Genomic DNA, 25,425 nt, shown 5'->3' with positions numbered 1-25,425 from the left:
CACCTCCCCAAATATTAATATACCGCTAAACAGACGCCTCCCTTTACTGCCAAATTACTGGATGAGGGAGCACAATCGGGATCCGGTGCAATAAATAACATTTCTCTTTATCTTATTATGGTTTAATTTAAAACGGAAGCTTTGATATTATATGGTTATTACTTAAAAAAAAAAGTCACATTGTCCCAATCTATAGAATATAACTTGTTGATCACTGGGACCACTGTCATACCGAGAATGGGGCTCTGGGACCCAGGCCTAAATGGAGCAGAGGTGCACATGCTTGGACTCCACTCCATTCATTGTCTATGAGCAGCAGAGCTATTTTCTTGGCTATTTCAGTCAGCTCCATAAATAGTGAATGGAGTGCAGGCCGCACGTTTGCACCTCTGCACCAGTGTGGGGCTGAACAGGGTTGCACGGTCTCATTCTAGGGAACCCTGGGGGATCCAGCGGTCAGATCCCTAGCGATCAGCAAGATAAAGCCCTGTCTTGCTCCTGTGAATCGGGGATAACTATTTTTTTTCTTAATAACCCTTTATAAGTCTTAATCCTTAAAGGGGTTCTCCCACGAAACGTATTTATCATCTATGATGGATATAAAGAGGGGGAAAATTAAGTATTTGATACACTGCAGATTACGCAAGTTTTCTCACCTACAAATAATGGAGAGGTCTGTAATTTTTATCATAGGTACACTTCACCTGTGAGGGAATGGACAGACTGCCGTATTTCTCATGCGTGAATCGCATCGTATCGTACTGGCTGTCTGCTCTCCTGACCTAAGCTTGACAGCTGCATAGTAATCCATCATGCAAGAGCTCAGGTCAGGAGAGGTGTCGGGCCAGTCCGTGCAGTGCGATGCGAGTTATACAGCAGTCAGACTCTGCCCTGAAGGAATCTATAAAAAAAAAAAAAAAAAAATTCAGAAAATCACATTCTACAATTTTTACATAATTAATTTGCATTTCATTGCATGAAATAAGTATTTGATATAATAAAAAAAAACAGAACTTAATATTTGGTACAGAAACCCTTGTTTGCAATTACAGAGGTCAGACGTTTCCTGTAGTTCTTGACCAAGTTTGCACACACTGCAGCAGGGATTTTGGCCCCCTCCTCCATACAGATCTTCTCCAGATCTTTCAGGTTTCGGGGCTGTCGCTGGACAACATTGAGATTCAGCTGTCTCCAAAGATTTTCTATTGAGTTCAGGTTTGGCTAGGCCACTCCAGGACCTTGAAATGATTCTAACGGAGCCACTCCCCTGTTGCCCTAGCTGTATGCTTCGGGTCATTGTCAAGCTGGAAGACCCAGCCTCGACCCATCTTCAATATTTTTACTGAGGGAAGGAGATTGTTGGTCAAAATCTCACGGTACGTGACCCCATCCTTCCTCCCTTCAATATGGTGCAGTCGTCTTGTCCCCTTCGCAAAAAAAGCACTCCCAAAGTATGAGGTTTTCCCACCATGTTTCACAGTTGAGACAGTGTTCTTGGGGTTGTACTCATCCTTCTTCCTCCAAACACGGCGAGTGGAGTTGATACCAACAAGTTCTATCTTGGTCTCATCTGACCTCATCACCTTCTCCAATTCCTCCTCTGGATCATCCAGATGATCATTGGCGAACTTCAAATGGGCTTGTATACGCAAGTGCAGGATTTTAATCCATGACGGCATGGTGTGTTACTAACGGTAATGTTTGATACTGTGGTCCCAGCTCTTTTCAAGTCATTAACCAAATCCTCCTATGTAGTTCTGGGCTGATTCCTGACCTTTCTCAGAATCATTCTTATCCCAAGAGGTAAGATCTTGCATGGAGACGTGAGAAGATTGACAGTCATCTTGTGTTTCTTGCATTTTCTAATAAATTACGCCAACAGTTGTTGCCTTCTCACCAAACTGCTTGCCTATTGTCCTGCAGCCAATCTCAGGCTTGTGGAGGTCTACAATTTTGTCCCTGGTGTCCTTAGACAGCTCTTTGGTCATGGCCATTGGAGAGGTTCGAGTGTGATTGTGTGGACAGGTGTATTTTATACAGATGCAATTAATACAGGTAATGAGCGCAGACTAGGAGGGTTTCTTAAAGAAAAACTAACAGGTCTGTGAGAGCCAGAATTCTTGCTGGTTGGTAGGTGATCAAATACTTATTTAGTGCAATAAAAATATTTGCAGACCCTGCTCCAGCGGCCGTGTCTGTAGTCCATGTACCCACTAGAATCCTGTCACGAGTGGGTCAGGTCCTCCTGAGAGATCTGGGGTTAGAATATCACTATGAATAGTGATTCGCAGATCTTCCATTTAGCCTCTATGTTTGTTTTTCATATTAAATGGATTTTGTTTGCTTTGGTGCTGAAGAGGTATTTCCCTTGTCATATCTGTAAACTCGTAAAGAGCTGGATATTGACTTAAAGGGCCACTTAACATGGTGGTAATGGTGGTTTCCGAAAGGAGCCACCCCTTGGCTGGGTCCTTCCCTGGAGGAAGATCTGGCTAGTTCCATGTTTGAGACTCTTAAATGAGGCTCCACGGACTATATTTGCATATGGGTGTTAAGATACGAGACTCATCCGAGTTTCTCGCATGTGTGATCCCAGCCTACAGCAGATTTACTCACATGCTATGAGCACCGACCACTGAGTGGCGCTCATAGCAAGCCGGCACTGACAACCATAGAGGTCTCAGGTTGTCAATCCGACACACCGGTGACCCGCGATCACATGAGGTGGGTCATCGGTGAGCGTATTTCCGGCGCGCTTGCCGGAAGTGCGTGTTGAACGCCGCTGTCTGCAGCATTTAACTATTTAATAGCTGCGGGTGGATCGCGATTCCACCCGCAGCTATTGCGAGCATATGTCAGCTGTTCAAAACAGCTGACCTGTCCTGGGAAGGATGTGGGCTCACAGCCGGAGCCCACATCAAACGGAGGGATACCGACATCGGCATACTATTACACCCAATGTTGGAAAGGGGTTAATGCCCCAAAAGTGGGGATGCTGTGCAAAATGTAATGAAAGCAAAAATGCAATGATCTGGAAATCTCTTACAGCTATTTTTCTTGCGTAATGTATATGGCAGGATATTAAAAGTCTTTATACTTTTACACTGAGAAACAATTTTCTGAAATCACTGACTCTCCAACATGATCTTTTTAATACACAGTCATGTGACTTAAGGTACTGTCACACTTAGCGATGTACCAGCAATCCCGACCAGCGATATGACGCGGTCAGGATCGCTGGTACATCGCTAAGTGGTCGCTAGTGAGCTGCCACACAGGCAGATCTCACCAGCGACATCGCAGGGGTCGGGGGTCGCTACTTACCTGTCAGACGAGGCGATCCTGACGTCCTCCCGCCCGGCTCCACAGGAAGCGCCACAGGAAGCTGACGACGAGAAACGGTCCAGGAGGTTCTCGAGCGATCAGCGATAACCAGCGGGGGAGCCGGTCGGAGGCAAGTATCACACACAGCGATATCGCTAGCAATATCACTATAACGTCACAAGTTATAGCGATATTGCTAGCGATATCGCTTAGTGTGACAGGCCCTTTAGTCGAAAATGGACCCTCCAGCTGCTGTTCATTAGTATCACTTACTTTTCCAGCCATTTGATAAGAGGAGATGGCAGTTGGTACTGATAAGATTCTATGTACAAACTAGACAGAGTCCGTACTATTACCATAATGTCAGACTCCACTGCCCTGATGATACTAATAAAACATTAAGAAGAAAATTGGACTTACCCCTTTAACTCCTTTCAAATCTCCTTTCAGTAAACTATCCAGTGGGAATGTAATAATGTTGTTCATATTCTGAACCTACAAAAGAAAAATAAGACAGAACTGTGAGTGTCATCTATATGATGTATCATATGTCCATCTATTGACAGGGCCTCATACAGTCATCTAAATGTGAACGTGTATTGGCGGGAGTCAGAACGAATAGCCTCTGTCTGAACGAGCGATTGCCGCCCGACTATTTAATTTTAAAATGGAGAGAGTGATGAGACAACATAGAATTTATTGCTTTTTTTTTTTTTTTTTTTTAAAGGAGGACCCATCATTTGCCATAAATATCATTTCTGCTGCTCTCCTGAATATGGCATTGTCTTTCTTTTGTTCCTGCGCCTCTCCATTCGCAAGTTATGGACCTCTTCTCTCTCTCTATAATTCTGGTCGTGTTAGCCAAGTGGGCATTGTGACGACACAGCGTTTATTCTTAATTATGCCAGATGTATTGTTCAGTAAATCAAGGGATTATTTTATTTACTTATCATGCTTTTCTTATATAGCACCATCAAATTTCACAGCACTCTACAGACATGATCATCACTGTCCCTATTGGGGCTCACAATCTACATTTCCTATCAGTATGTCTTTGGAATGTGGGAAGAAACCAGGGAGACCGGAGGAAACCCACGCAAACACGGGGAGAACATACAGACTCCTTTCAAATGTCCTTGGTGGGATTTGAACTCAGGACCCCAGCGCTGCAAGGCTGCAGTGCTAACCCAGTGAACTGCCACTTATGTGCCTAAATTAAAGTAATGGGAGATGAAGAGGGTAAGAGAGTTAGTGATAATTGATTTGCAGGACCCAAGCCATCAGCCATGTCAGTAAGCTGTGGCTGATGGACCTTCTTTTACCTCCCAGCATCTGTAACTGCTATTTTGATAGGCCAATGTGGTGCAATACCATTATTGTGGGGTGATAAACATGTGAAATAGAAAGGTAGAGTTGAAAGGGACCTCCAGGGCCAACCCCCTGCTCAATGCAGAATTCACTAAACCATCTCAGACAGACTTCTTTAAAGGGGTTGTCCAGGGGAAAAACAAGTCATCACCTACTCACATGATAGGTGATAACATACTGATCAGTGGAGGTCTTAGGCTGGTTTCACACTTGTGTTTTTTGCGCTGCTTTTTAGCGCAAAAAAATGCATGCGTTTTTTCCCCTATACTTTACCATGGGTGCGCTTACATATGCGAATGAACGCGTTTGTATGTGCATGCGTTTTTTTTGCAGTGTGCGCTCGGGCGCACAAAATGCATCCTGTTGCATTTTTTGTGCGTCCGACTTGCCCCCAAAAAACGCATGTGCACGCAATGCGTTTTTTTACAGCAAAACACCCATTAAAGTCTATGGGTGTGCATACGTGCACATTGTAATGCGCAAAAAAACGCATGCGTTTTTTTTTTTTTTAAAAAATGCACCAAAGCCCCCAAAAAAACGCACACAAACGCATGATGCGTTTTTTTCACGTGTTTGTGTGCGCAAAAAACGCTCAGCAAAAAAACTCAAGTGTGAAAGTAGCCTGAGAACGGGGTTCTACATCAATGTGCAAAAAGGGGGACTTCTTATCTCCAACAGGTACTTATACCCTTGTTACAAACTGGAACGGGAGGTTGGATGCTCAACCACTGCTCCAACCATTCTTTATGGGGCTGCTGGAATTGCCCATTGCAGCACAGCGCTCAGCAACCCCATAGAGATTGAATGGCGTGGTGGTCGCACGTGCACTGTCGCTCCATTCTAACGGTATAAAAGTGCCTCGTTCTGCCGATCGGTGTGGTTGGACCCCCATCGATTAATAAGATATCAACTATCCTGTGGATAGGTGATAACTAGATACATGTGAGAGGATGGAAAAGGAGTTAAACATGACAGCAGAGCAGTGATCAGTGCCCCAATATGGTCCGTAGACCTCGGACCGTGCAATAACTTGGATTGGACTACTCATACACAACATCTCAGACCCGCAGCATAGCTGAAAGCGACGGTTGCCTACAGGCAGAAGCCTTTGCTGCCCACTGATGATTGTGCCTCTGTGCGGACTGTCAGCTCGGACGTAAAGCCTCTCAGGCCACTGGATTATTAATCACATTGGGGATATCTAGAAATTCAATATTAAGTAAAGGAGTGTACACTGCGACTCATTTGATGGCTGAGTCTTAGGGTATGTGTACACTTTTTGACAAGTTTTTGGAGGGGAAACTTTGAGGAGGATTTGGAGAGTTTCTGCTCAGCTTCTGCTACAACTCCTAAAGAAAAACGCAGTGTGAACATACCTTAACAAAACAGAAAGAAGATTAAAAACCTCGGTTGGGTTACAATCTAATCAAATGTTGCAAATACGGTGATTTTATTCTTATATATACCGTATGTAACAACAGCAGCAAAATATCAAAGTTTTTTTCCTTGCCTAAAGACACTGAAATCTCACTAAACTACTCCTAAAAGGACATCTGCACCAATATCTGCACATGCTAAAAGGAAGCAAAAAATGTTTATAAAATGGAAAGAAGGAGGCATATCTAAAGAAGAATATAATGCTGTCTGCAGAACCTGCAAGGCACAAATCAGATTATCTAAAGCTGAAAATGAATTGAGGCTTGCAAGAGATGTCAAAAGCAATAATAAAGGATTTTGGGGATATGTCAAAAGTAAAAGAAAAGTCAAAGATGCTATAGGATTTTTACAGGATGAAAATGATGAAATGGTAAGACAGGATGTTGAGAAGGCTGAACTTTTAAATTCCTATTTTGCATCTGTTTTCTCTCAGAAAGGAAATGTAACATCAACTGTTATTCACTGTCCTATTAAGGGAATAGAAGAATCCAGGATATCTATAAACAGAAAGATAGTGAGGAAACACTTAGCTAACCTAAATGTATTCAAGTCTCCAGGTCCAGATGAATTACACCCCAGAGTACTGAAGGAGATCGCAGAAGAAATTTTTGAACCCCTCTCCATAATCTTTGAAAATTCTTGGAGAACAGGAGAAGTGCCAGAAGACTGGAGAAGAGCAAATGTTGTTCCTATCTTCAAAAAGGGGAAGAAGGTGGACCCAGGCAACTATAGGCCGGTGAGTCTGACTTCTATACCAGGAAAGATCTTTGAACAAATTATTAAACAACATGTATGTCAATACCTGGATAAGAATGAAGTGATTAAACAGAGTCAGCATGGGTTTGTAACTAATAAGTCATGTCAGACTAATTTAATTTCCTTCTATGATGGTATTACTGATTGGGTGGATCAAGGAAATGCTGTAGATATAGTATATCTTGACTTCAGCAAAGCATTTGACAAAGTCTCTCATACAATCCTTATTGAAAAAATGACTAAGTATGGAATGGACAAGGCAACTGTTAGGTGGATTCATAACTGGCTTAGTGATCGGACCCAAAGAGTGGTCGTAAATGGCTGCACATCCAGTTGGAAGAATGTCTCAAGTGGGGTACCACAGGGCTCTGTCCTGGGCCCTGTATTGTTCAACATCTTTATCAACGATTTAGATGAAGGAATTGAGGGTAAACTGATTAAATTTGCTGATGACACAAAGCTAGGAGGGATAGCTAATACTAGAGAAGAGAGAGAGAGGATTCAAAAAGATTTAAATAAACTGGAGAAGTGGGCAGCAACTAACAGAATGGTTTTTAACAGGGAGAAATGCAAAGTACTACATCTGGGCAATAAAAATGAAAAAAGCATATATAGAATGGGAGGAATAGGGCTAAGTGACAGCACATGTGAAAAAGACTTGGGTATACTAATAGATCACAGACTGAATATGAGTCAACAGTGTGATGCAGCAGCAAAAAAGGCAAAAGCAATTCTAGGATGTATTAACAGAAGCATACAGTCTAGATCACGTGAAGTAATTATTTCCCTCTACTCCTCTTTGGTCAGACCTCATCTGGAATATTGTGTCCAATTTTGGGCACCACATTTTAAAAAAGACATCAACAAACTGGAGCAAGTTCAGAAAAGAGCGACCAGAATGGTGACCGGTCTGCAAACCCTGTCTTATGAGGAAAGGTTGCAGGATTTGGGAATGTTTAGTTTGCAAAAGAGAAGACTGAGAGGAGACTTAATAGCTGTCTACAAATATCTAAAGGGCTGTCACATTGTAGAAGGATCAACTTTATTCTCATTTGCACAAGGAAAGACTAGAAGCAATGGGATGAAGCTGAATGGGAGGAGACACAGATTAGATATTAGAAAAAACTTTTTGACAGTTAGAGTGATCAATGAGTGGAACAGGCTGCCACGAGAAGTGGTGAGTTCTCCTTCAATGGAAGTCTTCAAACAGAGGCTGGACAGACATCTAACTGGGATGATTTAGCGAATCCTGCTTTGAGCAGGGGGTTGGACCAGATGGCCCAGGAGGTCCCTTCCAACTCTACGATTCTATGATTCTATGATTCTATGATCTGACATGTAGGTTTTTTTGCTTCCTTTTGCACTTGCAGTACATGTAATATAATGATAAAATACACTGTAATACTCCAGTAAACGCTCAACAGCGCAGTCGCTGTTGATTGCTGCACATAAATCAATGGGGCCCCTCTGCCTCTAAGGAAGCACAGGGGATAATTCCAGTTATTTGCTCAGCTTGTCTGTTCTAAATGCGTCAAAGGAAAAGATCACCACAAGTGTCAGAGGTGGACTTTGTGTTTCCAGTGAACTCCAAAAGACAATAAAAATATAATGGGTGTGGTGTGACTTCCAACGGGGGAAAACTCTACTTTCGGAGCAGACCTGGATTTGGGCTGAAAGGGGGGGTATGCTACGGGCAGCACAGTGGCTCAATGGTTAGCACTGCAGCCTTGCAGTGCTGGGGTCCTGAGTTCAACTCCCACCAAAGACTACATCTGTAAGGAGTTTGCATGTTTCTCCCCGTGTTTCCATGGATTTCCTTCGGGTTCTCCAGTTTCCTCCCACACTCCAAAAGACCTACTGATAGGGAATGGAGATTGTGAGCCCAAATGGGGACAGCGATGAGGATGTATGTAAAGTGCTGTGGAATTATTGGTGCTATATGAGTAAAATAATAATGCCGTTATTTTTTATCAGTCAATGCTATGAAAATTAAAAAAAAAAAAAAAAGAAATTAGCGACATCCCATTTAATACTATTGATAGATTATTTGGACAAGCCTAGCACAAAACCATTGGCTGAATGCCTCTCATTACATATGTGAGGTATGGGACTTTCCAGTGTTCTTTACCATGCTGAACCTGCCAGATTACATAATAAAACTCAATGAAATGGAAATTTACAGTAATAATTCAGAAAATCCAAAAGATACATTCCCAGTGTGTCCCCTTCTTCCTCTGTGACTACATGAGCACCAGGCAATACGACTACTGCCCCAACTTAATAAATACACCTTTTCTGCAAGTGGGACGCAGAGCTCGCTGAAGTATCTCAGAGGTCTCTTATTTGGAGACAGTGCTGGGAGTCCGACCCCAACCAATCTGATATCAAAGTTTCCACATTGCAAAACGTTACGATTTGTTTCTGATGGACAGGGTATAATGGAGAAATCTTGCATTAAACAGTGCAGCATGTTGCATTACAAGCGCGAGATGTAAATGGTCCCATTTATTTCACTCCCCATTGAATTCGAAGATTCTGCAGCTCTGACAACAGGCTGAAAAAAAAAAAAATGTTAGCAGAAAATGAGAATATTTCAAGAGAGCGCCCGTCGCTTGTACACACCGCAGGCATTTATCTGCAGCTCCACGAAAGCAATAAAAGCCAAATGACTTTCTCTCTACATCTATGATAGAACGAATGGTACATTTACATGAAAAAGCAGCAGCTTTACTGATAAATGACTCCGAGCGGTGCACAACTGCTGCCGACAATGCAAAGAACCACGGAAAGTGGTAATAAAGCCTCCACAAAACAGGACCCTTACAGAAACATGTGCAGATACATGTTAGAAGGAAGGACTGCACCCAGAGCAAGAGCAAGTACATAAAGTGCAGCACAGATTCATCTCAACTAACAGGTCCTTCGATCAGGAACAGAACAGACATTTATAGGACATTTCATAACTTTACCAAGTTCTTATGAAAAAATGTACAGCACATTCTGCATTGTACTGTACCTTATTATATATTTTAGGAGTTGGTCCATTTTATACCGACTCCACGACTCTTGACGCCACAGCCCTGGTTACAAATGTCTTGTACAGCTGTGCTCAAAAGTTTAAATACCACGGCAGAATTGTTGCTCTCTTGGCCTTTTCTCAGAGAATATGAATGATAACACTAAAATGTTTTCTCCACTCATGGTTAGTGGTTGGGTGATGCCATTTATTGTCAAACTACTGTATCTTCTCTTTTTAAATCATAATGACAAACCAAAATATCCAAATAACCCTGATCAAAAGTTTACATACCCCATTTCTTTATACCGTGTATTGTCCACTCTAACATCACTGACAGCTTGAAGTCTTTTGTGGTAGTTGTGGATGAGGTTCTTTATTTTTTCAGATGGTAAAGCTGCCCATTCTTCTTGGCAAAAAGCCTTCAGTTCCTGTAAATTCCTGGGCTGTTAAGCATAAACTGCACTCTTGAGATCTCTCCAAAGTGGCTCAATGATATTGAGGTCAGGAGACAGATGGCCTCTCCAGAACCTTCACTTTGTTCTGCGGTAGCCAATGAGAGAGGTCGACTTGGCCTTGTGTTTTAGATTGTTGTCATGTTGGAATGTCCAAGTACATCCCAAGCGCAGCTTCCGGGCAGGTGATTGCAAATTTGCCTCCAGTATTTGCTAATAACCTGCTGCATTCATCTTTCCTTCAACTTTGACTACGTTCCTGAGCCTTTGTAGCTCACACATCCCCAAAACATCAGCGATCCACCTTTGTGCTTTACAGTAGGAATGGTGTTCCTTTCATCATAGGCCTTGTAACGTTTATGGTTGTGGCCAAAAAGTTCAACTTTGGGTCTCATCACTCCAAATTACCAGGTTTCGGAAGTTTTGTGGCTTGTCTCTGTGCGGTTTTGCGCATTGTAGGTGAGATACTTTGTGGCATTTCCACAGTAATGACTTTCTTCTGGTTACTCAACCATGCAGCCCATTTTTCTTCAAGTACCTTCTTATTGTGCATCTTAAAACAGCCACACCGCTAGTTTTCAGAGAGTCATGTATTTCAGCTGATGTTATTTGTAGGTTTTTCTTTGCATCCCGAACAATTTTCCTGGCAGTTGTGGATGAAATCTTTGTTGGTCTACCTGACCGTGGTTGTGTTTTAACAGAGCCTCTGACTTTCCATTTGTTAATCACAGTTTGAACGCTGCTGATTGGCATTATCAATTCCTTGGATATCTTTTTGTATCCATTTCCTGTTTTATACAGTTCAACTACCCTTTCCCATAGATCCATTGACAATTCTTTTGCTTTCCCATGTCTCACAATCCAAAAACATCAGTGGCTGGATGAAAGATGCAAGAGTCTGTCTGGATCCCAGAAACTCACTCCGCTTTTATGCACACACACCGATTACAAGCAAACAGGTCACAGGTGAGGATGTTACCTTTAGTAACCATTCAAACCCATTTGTGTCAACTTCTGTGCATGTTATCAGGCCAAAATCACCAGGGTATGTAATCTTTTGATCATGGTCATTTGGATGTTTTGGGGTGTCATTATGATTTAAAAAGAGAAAACACAGTAATTTGACAATAAATGGCTGCACCCAACCACTAACCATGAGTGGAGAAAAAGCTTTGGTGTGATCATTCAGATTCTTTGAAAAACGCCATGAAAGCAAAAATTCTACCGGGGTATGTAAATTTTTGAGTACAACTACATGCTGAAGCATTGAGGTTTCTCATCATTAAAACTTGGGAACATAGACGAATGCCTGGAAAAACAGGCCTATAGCATCATCCCTCCTAAAACAAACTATACAGGGGACTCAATGTAGTCAGGCTTGTAATGGTCTCCTGGCATTCACTAAAACCCAGACTTGTCAATCAGGTGTTTCCTCAGCTAGGATTTAGCAGGGAAATTGCTTCAGACTAACAGTCCACAGGGTCTTCAGACCTATGCCAATAGCACAGAGACCATTTGTTCCATATGTGTCAAAGGGTGAGCTGTGGCCTGCAAAGTCAGTGGGTCCGTAGGGACAGTGAAGTGTTAATGACATACAGAATTGAGGAACCATGATGTCCCATATTGCATTGACTCAGTCTTCGGTGAACTTCTAAATGGGTGAGATGCAGTCGCAGCAGAGTTCGGCAAACTTACTACTTACAGGCATCTTGGCAGCTCTTCTGATTAACTGACTACAGAGGTGTCATGACTGTCATGATGTCAAGGGACTTCGATATCAGAAGAGGCTTCCAGGAAGCCGGGAAGTAGTTGGAAGTTTGCAGGACTCTGCTGCGGATGCTTTGGAGTACACATGTGGTGTCAGATCAGGTCTTGACAATCATTGTACTTAACTGCAGTTAGTTACAGTAAATGATAAGAAACACAGATCTTGAGATGTTTTATATATCCTTATTAAGAAGGACGATGCTATTTTTTTCCTTTACATAAAACGAACAGCATATTTCTGCTGCCTGTACATGGCTGATGCAGTTGAATTAAAATCTTGATGTTTCATTCCTCCGGATGTACAAGATCCCGGAGGTTCACATATCGGGGGCTCTGGCTCGCCGGTTTTCTGCAGACGTACGGACTTGTTTACCAGAGATCTGCACAGATGTTTAACCAAGCAGAAAGGATTTCAAAACTCAGTCTTTAAATGATCTCATTCTCATGTGCAGCTTTCAAAGGGATTTGGAGATGCTTCCAGCAACCACAAAATGACTGATAATTGGCACGCTCAGCAAGAAGCCACTGGCCTTTCCTGCACCACCGATAGTGATGTGGGCTGGATACCATGAACAGCAGAGGACGGTCTCTGAACAGCTGTTTTCTCAGAGTCCGCGGGTGAAACCAAAACAGCAATTTGACTTCCGCAGTGGTTTGTGTCTGTCCTTGATCCCAATCCCAGCATGTTCTAGACTATACGTAACCTAAAGTACGACACTTAGGGGAACAGAAACTTTATCCCACCCCCATCCCAAATCATGCACAACTATTTCACTGCTGCAATTTTGCAGCCACACACCTGCATTGAAGCCCATTGCAAGCGAGTCGCATTGAACTTGAAGCCAGAGTCAGAAAATCAAACACATATAAAAACAATTTGAGACTGTCGCAATCGAAGGTTGGGATAGAGAAAAGGAAAAAAAAAAAAAAAAAATTAGCTCATCCCTGAGTGTATCTGAAGCCTGCGATCCACGCCACCGCACGGCCTTAAGACAGGGAAGGAAAAAGTAATCCAGCTTCTGATCCATAGTTCATGAAGTGCATAGTTCATGAAGTGCAAGTGCGTTCTTAGATTTGGTTTAAACCAAGGACACACATCCAGCTGCAGTGTATTGTGGTGCAGAGACCCGCCGGCTCAATGCACTGCAATACACACCACAGGCTAAATCGGAGCCACGCCAAAGCTAGCTGCAGGCTATAGAAGATAAAGACCACACATTACAGGAGTGGAGGAACGCAAGAAGTATAGTTTATACTAGCTTGGCCTGTGCAAAATTTTCACACATTGGTTGTCGGGGGCACAGGCAATTTCAGAAAAAGCAAGCTGGTCAAATGTAAATGTATTTCATGAGCTGATGAACACAGACAGGTATTTATATATGTAGATTGGTAATACAATAAATTGTTTTTGATAAGTAGAGGCCAAAAAATCTTTTCCGGTTGAGGTGCCACCTGCAGGTCATTGTGTCTTTCTGCAGGTTTATGAAAATTAATGTTTAAACTGTATTTAGCGATAAAATCATAAAATCATGAATGTGTGGTTTGTTTGGCTATTTTCTTGCTGAAGGAAGCAAGTTTACCTTTCAAATGGTGTATCATGTGTGTGTGTGTGGGTGCAGTATGAACAGGGATACAAAGGAATCACCGAAAAACAGAGTTTAGAAATAATAGAATAGATTTTGTGTGTGTTGGAAAAGAGTGATAGAACGACATTATACCAGGAATGGACCCAGGATGTAGGACATCATACAAGGAAGTGGCGGACAATCTATAATATAACGCTGTAAGCGTCACTCTGTCCGAAGCCTTTATAGACTGCGCAATCGCGACGCGCCTGCGCAGTCTGGCTCCAGACAGAATGAGGCAGCCAGCGGTGGGGAGTGTGTATGGCGCCGGAGATGGCGGTACCGTACACACTGCATACCGCCATCTCCGACGCCATACTTACCTGACCGGGAGGAGCATTACCGCGGCGCTTCTCTTCGGCCGGAGACCGGGGCGGGAGTGCTGCCGGAATCGCGCATGCGCATAGGGCGATCCGGCGCCATTTTACTGAAGACACACTTGCAGTGTGTCTTCAGCACTATGGCGCCGGGCAGCGCTATGGGCATGCGCGTACTCCGGCGCCAGACTCCTCCCCTGGCCTCCAGCAGAACGTGGTGACAGCGCTGGAGCACAGGAAAGAAGGGCGAGTATAAATGTTTTTTGTTTTTTTTTGTATGTGTGTAGTTTTAATAGGAGTGAGGGGACCATGCATACCAGGATAGGGGAGATATCAGGACTGGGGGATGAGGGGTACCATGCATACCAGGATAGGGGGTCATACATACCAGGATAGGGATGAGGGAGTGCCATGCATACCAGGATAGGGGAGGTGAAAGGACCATGCATACCAGGATAGGGGTGAGGGGTCCATTCACACCAAGATAGGGGGATGAGGGATACCATGGATACCAGGATTGGGGGATGAGGGGTACCATGCATACCAGGATTGGGGGATGAGGGGTACTATGCATACCAAGATTGGGGGATGAGGGGTACCATGCATACCAGGATTGGGGGATGAGGGGTACCATGCATACCAGGATAGGGGGTCATACATATCAGGATAGGGATGAGGGAGTACTATGCATACCAGGATTGGGGGATGAAGGGTACCATGCATACCAGGATAGGGATGAGGGAGTACCATGCATACCAGGACTGGGGGATAAGGGGTACCCATGCATACCAGGATAGGGGGTGAGGGGGCCATGCATACCAGGATAGGGATGAGGGAGTACCATGCATACCAGGACTGAGGGGTGAGGGTGCCATGCATACCACGATGAAGAATGGGGTGCCATGCATACCAGGATTGGGGGGGTGAGGGGACCATGCATACCAGGATAGGACTGAGGGGTGCCATGCGTACCAGGATAGGAGGGTGGCAGCACATACCAGGATGGGAGACCATATACCAATTAAAATGCTCGCCACCCGGCCGTAGAACGGGTTCATAGCTAGTATATTATATTACATTACATTATACCTGGAAGGGGGACATTTTACCAGGAAGGGGCACATTAATGCAAGAATTTGACAGGATGAGGGACATTATTACAGTAAGGGGCTCAGGACGTGGGACATTATTTCAGAAAGGGGCCAGGACGGGGCATATTATTACAGGAAGGTGCCAGGATAGGGACACCATTCACGGAGGGTGAACACGTATGTCTTTATAGGATCTTGAATGCTACAAAGGCCCATACATCTGACCAACATGATCGTGGGGGGCACAGATACAAATTTTGCACAGGGGCCTAACATACTCTACTTACGCCACTGTGGATAAGGGAGACGAGAAGGATCGTCTGTTGGAATTCCAATATTTTTCTTCCATAACCTCAATGGTCAGGAGGCCCAAACACAATAGACTGTCGGACAATCTCTTGATATTGGAGGGTTCGACTGGCCTTACTCTAATGGGGGCTTTAAGTCTTACATTAGCAAGTTATCACATATCCTGTGTATAGGAGAAAACATGCTGAAATGGGAATACCCTTAAAAGGGTTTGCCAGGTGTCTCTCACCAATGCCCCAAGATACATGGTTGACAGGTACTGTTCATGTGTCTTATTCAAATGAATGGGACAGGTACCTGTCTGACCATGCAGGCACCAGTCACTGCCTCATCATCAACGCCGGTCATCTCTCGACGTGGACATGAGTGGTGAAGGAGAAACCCTTCAAGCTGCGTGAACTGAATCGAAGTGGAATCATTGGTTCCTTTATAGGAAATCCATCATATCCCCGGCAAGAGAAGCGCTATCTCATCTGTTAAATTGACATTGAGGCAAAACCCATGTTAAGCCAATAAGCTTCATCAGAAGTCACCATATTTTTATGACAGAAAACCTGATGGAAATGTGAACACAATCTTATAGGTACTGCCTGGGATTGAATTAATCTTTCAGGGACTCTTGGCAGAACACGACTGCATAAAATACCTAAAAACAAACATCAGTCAGTCCCGGTCCCTAAGACATCTTGCATTAAGTTATTAATTCTTTCCAGCCACTTCTTACAGCCGTCCTCGGCCTCGCACACTCCACAACTTGCTTACTCAGGTAAATCCGTAGCTTTTAGCGTCGACAAATGCACTTCACAACATCAAATAGGTTTCAGACATATTTCAATAAGCGCCCACCTCCCTCCCGTCTGCTTCACCGCAGGAATCCAGCGCTGGCCACTCAGTCCCATGTAAATTACAGCTTGCACCTGTCAGTGACTATCCCGCTTGCCAATTACAACAAACCAAACAAGAACGGCCGGGGATCAAAACCAAGGGGACCATGGCTTTATAGCCAGGAAGAAGCGAGCTGGCCAGAGCTATAACGACACAGACAGGTCTCAGTAACATTATCCGTGTAGTGAGGGATTAACACCGGCGAGGTTCTCACAGAAACAATAGGTGTCAGTTAACCAAAATGGAAGCCGTTTTGAAACAGACACAAATTTTTATTTTCAAAACATTTGCTGCCTTAGTGTTCTTAGATTCTTTAGTACGATGTTTCTCTTGTCACTGAAATACAATTGTAAGTACTTCATATGGTTTACATTTTTTTGACAAATGCAAAGGCTCGATATTTACAGTGTTGACCTTCAGGCCAGTTTCACACATCGTTTGCCCCCACTGGCCAGTGGCTCCATTGGGGCTTATGTCCGAACCCCCGCAAAACAGTATTCGGGCGCTGACGGGGATATTTACTTTAGTGATGCATGGCGTCACCGTGCGCTCTGTTGTGCATCAATTTCAGCCGTATGTGTCTATTGGCGGCGGACAGCAAAACTACATCTTGATGCCCGTCTCACAAAGGAGTATACAGCCAAAAATGATGCACGACATAGTAAACGGTAATTCTATGCATCACTATCGTAAAGCGCCCCATCGACGCACATGCCAGAATCCTATCCTGCAGGGGTTCAGACATAAGCCCCAATGGAGCCACTGAACGTAGTGGCAAACACTATGTGGACCCAGCCTTATTTTTAAAGGCTTCTGTCATTCGCCCTGGCAGATGGAGCTCTGCTTCTGAACCAAATTCTGACTGATATCCGCTCATTCTTGTCTAATCAGTGCTTGGGAGTTTTTCATAATTTTTGGGTTGTGTTTTTCCTACCGTTTTTTGAGGATTTAATATAGGCTCCCAAAGAGATTGAGGGCCGGGTTCTCAATCACTGTCCTATCCCAAACTATTGTATGGGGTCATGTTCTTCTGCACCAAACTGGACCCACCATGGCTTTATGAAATGGTTTACTGGGTAGTTGTGAAGAACAGAAATGGGCCTTCCCCAAACTGTTCCCACAAAGTTGAAAGCTACAATTGTGCAAAATGTCTTGTTATGAAGAGATTTCCCTTCACTGGAACTAAAAAAGCGGAGGCCAAAATCTGAAAAACAACCCCATAGCGTTGTCCCTCTTCCACTAAAGTGTACACCAGGCAGGCTGCAGTCAGCAGGTTACGGTTCTCCAGGAATTCTCCAAACCCAGACTTGTCCATCAGACGCAGATCAAGAAGTGTGAGTTAATCAGTGCACAAAACACATTTCCTCCAGAGTCCAGTGGTGGCAGCTTTACACCACTTCATCCAACATTCGGCAATGTGCTCAGTGATGTAAGGCTACATGCAGCTACTCGGCCATGAAGCTCCCGGCGGCAGCAGTGTTTGTGCTGATGTTAATACCAGAGCGGTGGTGACTTTCCTGCTCTCTGCTCCTCAGCATTCAGCCCCCCATTCTAACGTTACGGGGTCTCCACTCCACGGCTGAGCTGCTGCAGCTCCTTCCACTTCTCAATAATATCACTCACAAGTGATGGGGGAAGATTAGGAAGGGAAGATATGTGATAAATGGACTTGTTACACCATGCTGATATCAGTGAGCTCTGCACCACCAGCCATTCCAATTGAATATAAACACATGGGCCATGCACACAGTGAACAAGTCCATAGGACAGTGTTCACACCACCAAAAGACTGAAACACAGTATAACAAACATATAAAAATACTCTGTTGTAAAAAAGTAACAGTAAAAAGCAAGTGCTAGTAAAAAGATAACAAAACAGGGTATTTGGGTGATACTTTTTTGCAAAAAAAATGTATACTAAGCGACGCTACCAAACGTCAAGGTATACCCATATCAGAGCAGTCCCTAACCGATGTATTTAAAAACCTGACCATGTGTATGCTTTGCTATCATCTTTTTACTAGCACTTGCTGTTTACTGTCACTTTTTTACAACAGAGTATTTTATACGTTTGCTATACTGTGCTTTTTTGTGTTACCATCAGACATTCGGTAACATGTTAGTATAGGCAGATGGCATGGTGGGGGTCCGGATGCTATACATTGCAGGCACAAATACAGTGTTCAGTGCTTAAGATGTGTGTCCCGATACTTTTCTCCATACAACGTGCTTATGTTATATATTGCTCACACATACATCACACTGTACAATAACACGCCTGCTCTTACATTCTAGCAATTCTTCAGCACAGTTTCCTTTAGCACTTTCCACAGATTCCCAGCGGGATTTCTGCAGATGAAATGAAATACCGCACTTCCAGCCATTCGTTATATTGGCGAGTGCTTTACAGGCTGAATAGGATAAAGGGAAGCAGCAGTGGAGCGCTCACATGCCGTGTTATTTTAGTAAACCCTGCCGAGCGCCAGGCTACACATTTGCAAAGCAGCGCACATAACAAGTGAACGAGAGCCGGGCCGTCCGTGTTCATTATTGTAAGCAGCGTCCCTCGGCTTTATTACTGTGTGTGTAAAGAGTAAGCCGTGGGACGCGGGCTCCGTATGGCACAGATCCAGCACACGTCTGTGTGTAATGCAAGGATTCACAAAGCGGCTCAGTGAGCACACAGGCTAGAAAGGTATAGTGGACGATACATTAGAAATAGAATGCAAAAAACATGAAAATCTCACTAGCTGTAAATATACTGTACTTACACTAACTGGCAGGTTATGCAGAGATTTTTCACTTTTATTAAAGAACATTTGCTAAAGCTCATTCACAAAACATTATTGAAATTCTTTACAAAATCTGCATAGCAATCAGCGACAAAATCTGATTGTAACGCGCTGATTTGCATGCAGATTTTGGTGCCAATCTTTAGGTTTAGGATATGGTTCGTTTTAATTTCATACTATGTCAAAAATGACTCTGTATGCTGAATATGAAAGGAGCACAGTGCACGACGTGGTACAGAAGTCTGGGCAATATCATACAGATGACAGGTCAACATATACCATGATAGATTAATTCTAGAATATCAGAATGAAATATATTAATAATAACAATAAACGGATCTCTTACCAAATTCTTAAAAAGTGCAGTGAGTTCCTTTGTGAATACGGAGAATTTCAGGAAAGCTGTTCCTAAATCCGGGTCATCTCTACAGACACAGCTACTTCCAAATTTTTCCAGTGATTGCGTATATTGCTCCTCATTCTCTACGTGGGCTTTAAGAGAGGAAAAAAAAACAAACATTCATTATTAGCAGTGAATACAGTTAGGTAGGAAGTAATAAAGAATGGAGCAAAAAAAAACACAAGGGCTCCTGAAGACTGTGGTCTTGGCCATGTGCACAACGGATGCCAGATGGACTAATGCAAGGAAAATCAACCAGTTCAGATCAATTATTTTATTTATTTATTTATTTTTAAGATCCATTGCAAAGATTACATAGGAAACTGAATTTGGCATTTACTGTATTTTATTACATTTTATTTGTAAAAATCGGATGTCACATGGAAATAAAAAAATACATATGGACGTTCAAAATAAGACATAAGGGATATGTACAGACATGAAAAACAGACAAACATGCTGGACACCCTACAGACGAAAAATATGAACCTGCCCTAATGCATATTTAACACAATATTGATGTTTATAAGTGATACGGTAACTTTTAGGACATAAGACCATGGGCAATCCTATATATATATATATATATATATATATATATATATATATACAGTCATGGTCAAAAGTATTGACACCCCTGCAATTCTGTCAGATGATACTCAGTTTCTTCCTGAAAATGATTGCAAACACAAATTCTTTGGTATTATTATCTTCATTTAATTTGTCTTAAATGAAAAAACACAAAAAGAATTGTCTTAAAGCCAAATTGGATATAATTCCACACCAAACATAAAAAAGAGGGTGGACAAAAGTATTGGCACTGTGCGAAAAATCATGTGATGCTTCTCCAATTTGTGTAATTAACAGCACCTGTAACTTACCTGTGGCACCTAACAGGTGTTGGCAATAACTAAATCACACTTGCAGCCAGTTGACATGGATTAAAGTTGACTCAACCTCTGTCCTGTGTCCTTGTGTGTACCACATTGAGCATGGAGAAAAGAAAGAAGACCAAAGAACTGTCTGAGGACTTGAGAAACCAAATTGTGAGGAAGCATGAGCAATCTCAAGGCTACAAATCCATCTCCAAAGACCTGAATGTTCCTGTGTCTACCATGCGCAGTGTCATCAAGAAGTTTAAAGCCCATGGCACTGTGGCTAACCTCCCTAGATGTGGCCGGAAAAGAAAAATTGACAAGAGATTTCAACGCAAGATTGTGCGGATGTTGGATAAAGAACCTCCACTAACATCCAAACAAGTTCAAGCTGCCCTGCAGTCCGAGGGTACAACGGTGTCAACCCGTACTATCCGTCGGCATCTGAATGAAAAGGGACTGTATGGTAGGAGACCCAGGAAGACTCCACTTCTTACCCCGAGACATAAAAAAGCCAGGCTGGAGTTTGCCAAAACTTACCTGAAAAAGCCTAAAACATTTTGGAAGAATGTTCTTTGGTCAGATGAGACAAAAGTAGAGCTTTTAGGGCAAAAGCATCAACATAGAGTTTACAGGAGAAAAAAGAGGCATTCAAAGAAAAGTACACGGTCCCTACAGTCAAACATGGCGGAGGTTCCCTGATGTTTTGGGGTTGCTTTGCTGCCTCTGGCACTGGACTGCTTGACCGTGTGCATGGCATTATGAAGTCAGAAGACTACCAACAAATTTTTCAGCATAATTTAGGGCCCAGTGTGAGAAAGCTGGGTCTACCTCAGAGGTCATAGGTCTTCCAGCATGACAATAACCCAAAACACACTTCAAAAAGCACTAGAAAATGGTTTGAGAGAAAGCACTGGAGACTTCTAAGGTGGCCAGCAATGAGTCCAGACCTGAATCCCATAGAACACCTGTGGAGAGATCTAAAAATGGCAGTTTGGAGAAGGCACCCTTCAAATATCAGGGACCTGGAGTAGTTTGCCAAAGAAGAATGGTCTAAAATTCCAGCAGAGCATTGTAAGAAACTCATTGATGGTTACCGGAAGCGGTTGGTCGCAGTTATTTTGGCTAAAGGTTGTGCAACCAAGTATTAGGCTGAGGGTGCCAATACTTTTGTCCGGCCCATTTTTGGAGTTTTGTGTGAAATGATCAATGTTTTGCTTTTTGCTTCATTCTCTTTTGTGTTTTTTCATTTAAGACAAATTAAATGAAGATAATAATACCAAAGAATTTGTGTTTGCAATCATTTTCAGGAAGAAACTGAATATTATCTGACAGAATTGCAGGGGTGTCAATACTTTTGGCCATGACTGTGTATATATATATATATATATATATACACGCTATTATATATACGCTATTCCCGGCTGCATTTTGTTGACAAAAAAAAAGTGCTATAGTCACCCTCTCCAGGTCCAAAGCACAGTCTCCACTAATGTCTGTAGAGCCATCTTCAATAGCGCTGCAACCAATAACGGAGCACAGCGGCTCTGCTTAAGCAGACGAAAAAAGCAGCTCACTGATTGGCTGCTGCGCTGTCCTTGTGATTTCAGTACTGCAGATACCAGGAGCAAAAGGTATGAACAGTGTCGGACCAGGGAAGGGTGAATCAGATTTGTTTTTTTTTGTTTGTTTTTTTTTAACAAGGTGTAGGAGTTCCCCTCCTACAGGGCGTTTTTCAACATCGAAAAAAAACCTTGAATATATACTGTTCTAAAAGGTGTGCTAGAGGATGTGAAAAGGGTATAGAAAAGTGTCTGACAAACCACGATCTGTCTCAAACCCTTGACCAGTCAGAGAACCTGCAAACTATATAACCCAAACCTGAGCGTTCTTGCTGCTGTAGCCAATCAAGGAGAGAAGAAGAGTATGTTTTACAATTTTTACTAAATTTATACAAAATTAAGTTCAGTGTCCCTTTTTAAAAAAAAAAAAAAAAAAAAACAATCATCTAACATCCCAATAATTAAACCTGGGTAACAAGGATAATCAAAAACATAATGCAGCATCGGTGAATCAATCAACTAAAAACTCCCTTAGGCTATGTGCACACGCTGCGGATTCACCTGCGGGTTTTTCCGCACGGAACTCCAGGTAAAACCGCGAGTAAAGTGACCTGCGGATTATCCTGCGGTTTTGCCGTGCGGTTTCACACCTCTACTATGTTAAAGGTGTGAAACGGCTGCGGAATCCGCCCAAACAATTAACATGCTGCGGTTTGTAAACCGCGGAAAAAACCGCAGTGTGAGCACAGCGGTTTTGAAATGCCATTGGATAACATGGTACTGTACCATGTCTGCGCAACTGCTGCGTTTCTGCAGGGCCAAAACGCTGCGGAACAGCAGCAGAATCCGCAACGTGTGCACACAGCCTAAGAGTCAGAGAATAGTAAATATACTGTAGGACTTGGTAAAGGGCATTTGTCAGTAGGATCAACTCTATGAGCATGTAGGCCATAGGAGGCTGAATAAAATGATACCTTTATATCTGCAATATGACGTCTTATTCCTGAGAAAGCCACATCTTTCTTAATATGTAAATGAGCTATTAAGATCTATGGGTCAGACATAGATCTCTGTAAGAATCTGCTTCCAGATCTATTGTAAAATGAAAGGGGGCGTGTTACCAGTGAGAGATATGTAGATCAGGAGAGCAGACTGTCAGTCATTACATGTCTCACACTGGTAACCCCTCCATTCATTTACAATAAGCTCTGGAGGTAGATCCTCAGGGAGATCTATGTCCGGCCTATAGATCTTAACAGCTCATTTACACATTAAGAAAAATGTGGATTTCTCTGGAGTAAAACATCAGATTGCAGATATCACGGTGTCATTTTATACAACTTTCTATAACCTGAGTGCCAACATAGATGACGAAGGAAGGTTGATCATACTGACAGATTCCCTTTAAAGAAAATTAGGACGAGGAATATGATGAAAGCTGGCACCTCCATCAGACTTGCAGTAACGTCTGTATATCATACTGACACACAAACCATAATTTGCTCATTATTGTAGAGACAGAAAAATCACTCAACAGAACGAGAGAAAGGGGAAAAAAAACCTGGGATCTTCAATCAAATCTAAGCTCTTGAGAACAGAGCGGAGTGAAATAAACAACGTCCATCTCCCCGGAGGCAAAAAGGAATACATTTTACATAGACGATATTTTATATTAGAGGAAAGAGAAGTCATTAGCTTTGTCTTAATAGTTACCAAGGCTTTCACAATTTTTTTTCATACATTAGGTAAAAGGTGGACACAAAATAAAGCATCAAGAAACCCCAAGTACTCCACCACCAAGGCTTAAATTGACCTTATTGTGCCGCCAGTTAGAGCTCTATAGCGCTACATTAATGTTGCTATAGATTTACTTTGTTATTTGGGCACTTTATGGCATAAACAGTAGGGTGCTTGACGTGGCCAAACAGTCCAATGTACCCTTGGCGTGCCTAAACAGTTTGGTGCACCCTTGGGGTGTGTGCACACGCTGCGGATTCTGCTGCGGTTCCGCAGTGTACAGTACCATAATATCCTGTGGATATTAAAAACCGCAGTGCAGACGGTGCGGATTTTTCCGTGCGGTTTTCCTGCGGTTTCAAAACCGCAGAAAGAACTGGACATGTCAATTCTTTCTGCGGATTCCGCTGCGGTTTGCTATCTCCTCCATTGTGGAGATGAAAGACCGCAGGGCAAAACCACAGAGCAATCCACAGGTAAAACCGCAGGTCTTTTGACCTGCAGATTTACCTGCGGATTTTACAAAATCTGCGCGGCCAAATCCGCAGAGCAATCCGCAGCGTGTGCACATACCCTTGGAGTGGCCAAACGGTCTGATGCACTCGTGACATGACCAAACAGTTTGGTGACGCCAAGGGTGCATCAGTCTGTTTGACCACGCTAAAGGTGCACCAAACAATTGTGGCTGAAAAGGGTAGAGATCAATGGAACACAACTAGACTATGAAGACGACATGTTTTGAAGTAGACTAAATAAGAAGTGCATTGAAGTGGTTGGCCATGCCAGGGGTGCACCGCGCGCCTGTACTTCATGCAGATCGACTACATTCAATTTACGATTGTGAAATCCAAATCAGTAATTGTGAAGTAAGTCATCTACTTGCAATCTACTGTAAATTTCCAATGGATCTAACCCAGTTCTCACTTTACAAGCTCCATCAACACGGTATCTTTAAATGAGCGCTACTCCAGTGCAGCACCCCCTTCATTCTCTGGATCGTCGGGGGCCGCAGTGATTGGACCCAAACTGATCACAAAGTCGTAAAAATTCACAGCCCATGCACAAGGGGAGCACTGTTTCTTGGGGGTGGGGGAGGCAGACCCTTCTTTCTAACAACCATTTTAATAACTGTGCCTCCACAACTGCAAATACGCCTCAGTGCCTCACCCTTCTGCGAACCCTCCAGCAATTTCCTGCAGCTACTACATTAATGTAATGTGCTGATGTGCAGACTATCCAGCTTTGATAAGAAATACCCAGGACGCTGAAATATAGAGTCATACGGACAGGTTCCCTTTAATATTTAAGGAGAGCAGTGCAGCTCGGTGTGGCGGCTCAGATCATAAATCATCCATGCTAAATATGACTAATTAATGCAAGTACTTAACTCAAGCAGCTCGTCTGATATTGACATATTCCCGACACATGTAAGTACTCACATAAATGAATAGAATTTTAGGAGGTTTCAATATATTGTACGTGAATAAGAAGCAAAACAAGATTTCTCAAGGGTGTCGGAAATTATTTGATAGAAACCGCAATATGGAAAATAGCAGTGGAAAAAGGTGAATAAAGATGGATGTAAAGAAGGAAACCAGGAGAAAAAAAGAAAAGAACTGGCTATAGATATGAGAATAATGGAAAAATGAATCCTTTGTAGCAGGTTAGATGGGTGTTAGATATTGATTGTTGGTCAAACGTACAGTCAG

General features: G+C 43.0%; 1 protein-coding gene across 3 annotated transcripts in view; it reads right to left on the bottom strand.

Annotated features, from left to right (window-relative positions):
- Window positions 1-25,425, bottom strand: part of ASAP2 (ArfGAP with SH3 domain, ankyrin repeat and PH domain 2) — a 221,883-nt gene that overhangs the window by 99,990 nt on the left and 96,468 nt on the right. For all 3 annotated transcript variants that reach the window (XM_073568181.1, XM_073568182.1, XM_073568183.1), the window contains 2 exons: window positions 19,489-19,634; window positions 3,745-3,819 (listed from right to left, as the gene is read on the bottom strand). In XM_073568181.1, coding sequence (XP_073424282.1) covers window positions 3,745-3,819; window positions 19,489-19,634 — 221 coding nt within the window. The remainder of the gene's footprint in view (window positions 1-3,744; window positions 3,820-19,488; window positions 19,635-25,425) is intronic.

The sequence above is a fragment of the Dendrobates tinctorius genome, unplaced genomic scaffold (genome assembly GCF_039654945.1).
Source record: "Dendrobates tinctorius isolate UK_male_01 unplaced genomic scaffold, ASM3965494v1 ptg000021l, whole genome shotgun sequence".
Lineage (NCBI taxonomy): Eukaryota > Metazoa > Chordata > Amphibia > Anura > Dendrobatidae > Dendrobates > Dendrobates tinctorius.
Note: the sequence above shows the minus strand (reverse complement) of the source record. Positions and strands in the feature narration are given on the sequence as shown.